This window comes from Cannabis sativa, chromosome 1, assembly GCF_029168945.1.
Source record: "Cannabis sativa cultivar Pink pepper isolate KNU-18-1 chromosome 1, ASM2916894v1, whole genome shotgun sequence".
Taxonomy (NCBI): domain Eukaryota; kingdom Viridiplantae; phylum Streptophyta; class Magnoliopsida; order Rosales; family Cannabaceae; genus Cannabis; species Cannabis sativa.
Genome location: NC_083601.1, coordinates 53,145,955 through 53,147,493, shown reverse-complemented (window position 1 = coordinate 53,147,493; position 1,539 = coordinate 53,145,955). Strand labels below are relative to the sequence as shown.

The window sequence follows — 1,539 nt, the reverse complement described above, 5'->3', positions numbered from 1 at the left end:
TCAGCTTGGGGAGCTCGGATTGGGTGTGGACAGAGCCACAATAGGTGATGAAGAAGTAGAGTAATCTCCATTCTTCTCATCAACTCCTTGATCATACAAAAACCCCTTGAAGACATGGCCACAGATTCTCACAGCAACCTGATATGCAACCTCAACCTCACCGTCGCTAATGGCTGTTACTCTATGACACCGGAAAATCGCTGGAGCATGGACTTTACTTGGCAATGACTGCTTCAAAGTTGCATCTGTAAATTTGAAAATGAAAACAGAGAAAAAACAGAACAAGCTAACAAATCATTCAATTTTGCAATAAAATAGTGTTTAATAACAATGCTGGACACAAAAATATACCAAATTGATTGTTTGTTTTTGAAATATCAAAACTCAAATTCATACTTTTATTCAATAGTAATGGTAATACTAATTGCGGTAAAACCTTTCCAATTGTCATTTCACTTATATTTAATTCTCTAAAGTGCAAATTTAAAGTATCATACAGTTAATTATTACTATCAACTGCTAATATGTACACTGTTAACGTTTATATTAATACACCTAATATTATTATTTGAAAATTATTTTTAAAATTAAATAAAATTACAAAAAATAGAAAAAAAAAAATATTTAAAAAAATAAAAAAATATTATAAATTTTTAAATATTTTTTATATTTTTAAAATAATAATATTATTTGTAACAATATACATTTTAACATATAAATAAAAGTGTACAAATACACATAACCTATTTATATTGGCAATCAACTATGAGACCTTTGCAAATCATCTCAAAAAAAACTAAACTAATATATTATGTTTATTCTTCAAATTAAGATTTCTTCTGAATAATATAATATTTTTATTAGTTCTTGTCAATCATATTGGTTACACTAATCTTGAAAAATCGAGTTTTCCAAAACATATTCCACAGACCATACTCAGATTCATCAATCAAATTCACATTTTTTTCTTTAGAATTTGATAAAACATAATTTAAATAAATTAAACAAATACCCAATTCAATTTTCTCCTCAAATCACCATTTTCACCAAAAAAAAAAAAAAATCACAAAATCCAAGAGAGAAAGAAATACGACCTTGATTGGTGAAAGTCGTGAGAGTGTTGGAAATGGAAGTAGTGGTGTGCGAATCATACAAGGTTGGCCTCTTGGAATGAGAAAAAGATGAGATGGAAGAAGAAGAAGAAGAAGGATCATGACGACGCTTCCTCCGACAAGCGACGGGGACCCACGTGCTCCTCACGTGAGTAGAGCAAGGGAAGGCACGTGCACGGCAACAAGTCCTGCACCTCTTAAACCTACACTCTTTCTTGGCTCTGTTCCCGCAATCACTGCAAGCCCTCCAACAATTCAGAATTGGAGGAGTGACACCTTCCTCGGCCTCGGCCTCTGCCTCGGCTTCGGTTTGGTCACGCCACTTCCAGTAGGTGAAAACGGCGTCGTTTGATGAACAAGGTTCTAGAAGGTGATTAGAGGATGAATAGTAAATGGGTTGTTGTTGTTGTTGTTGTTGTTGGTTCAT

The 1,539-nt window shown here is 33.1% G+C and overlaps 1 protein-coding gene across 1 annotated transcript; it reads right to left on the bottom strand.

Annotated features, from left to right (window-relative positions):
* On the bottom strand, window positions 1-1,539 carry LOC115707072 (protein SHI RELATED SEQUENCE 6). Its single transcript, XM_030634900.2, has 2 exons — window positions 1,095-1,539; window positions 1-245 (listed from the first exon to the last, which is right to left on the bottom strand). The coding sequence occupies exons 1-2, from the start codon at window positions 1,537-1,539 to the stop codon at window positions 1-3; spliced, it is 690 nt and encodes a 229-aa protein (XP_030490760.1).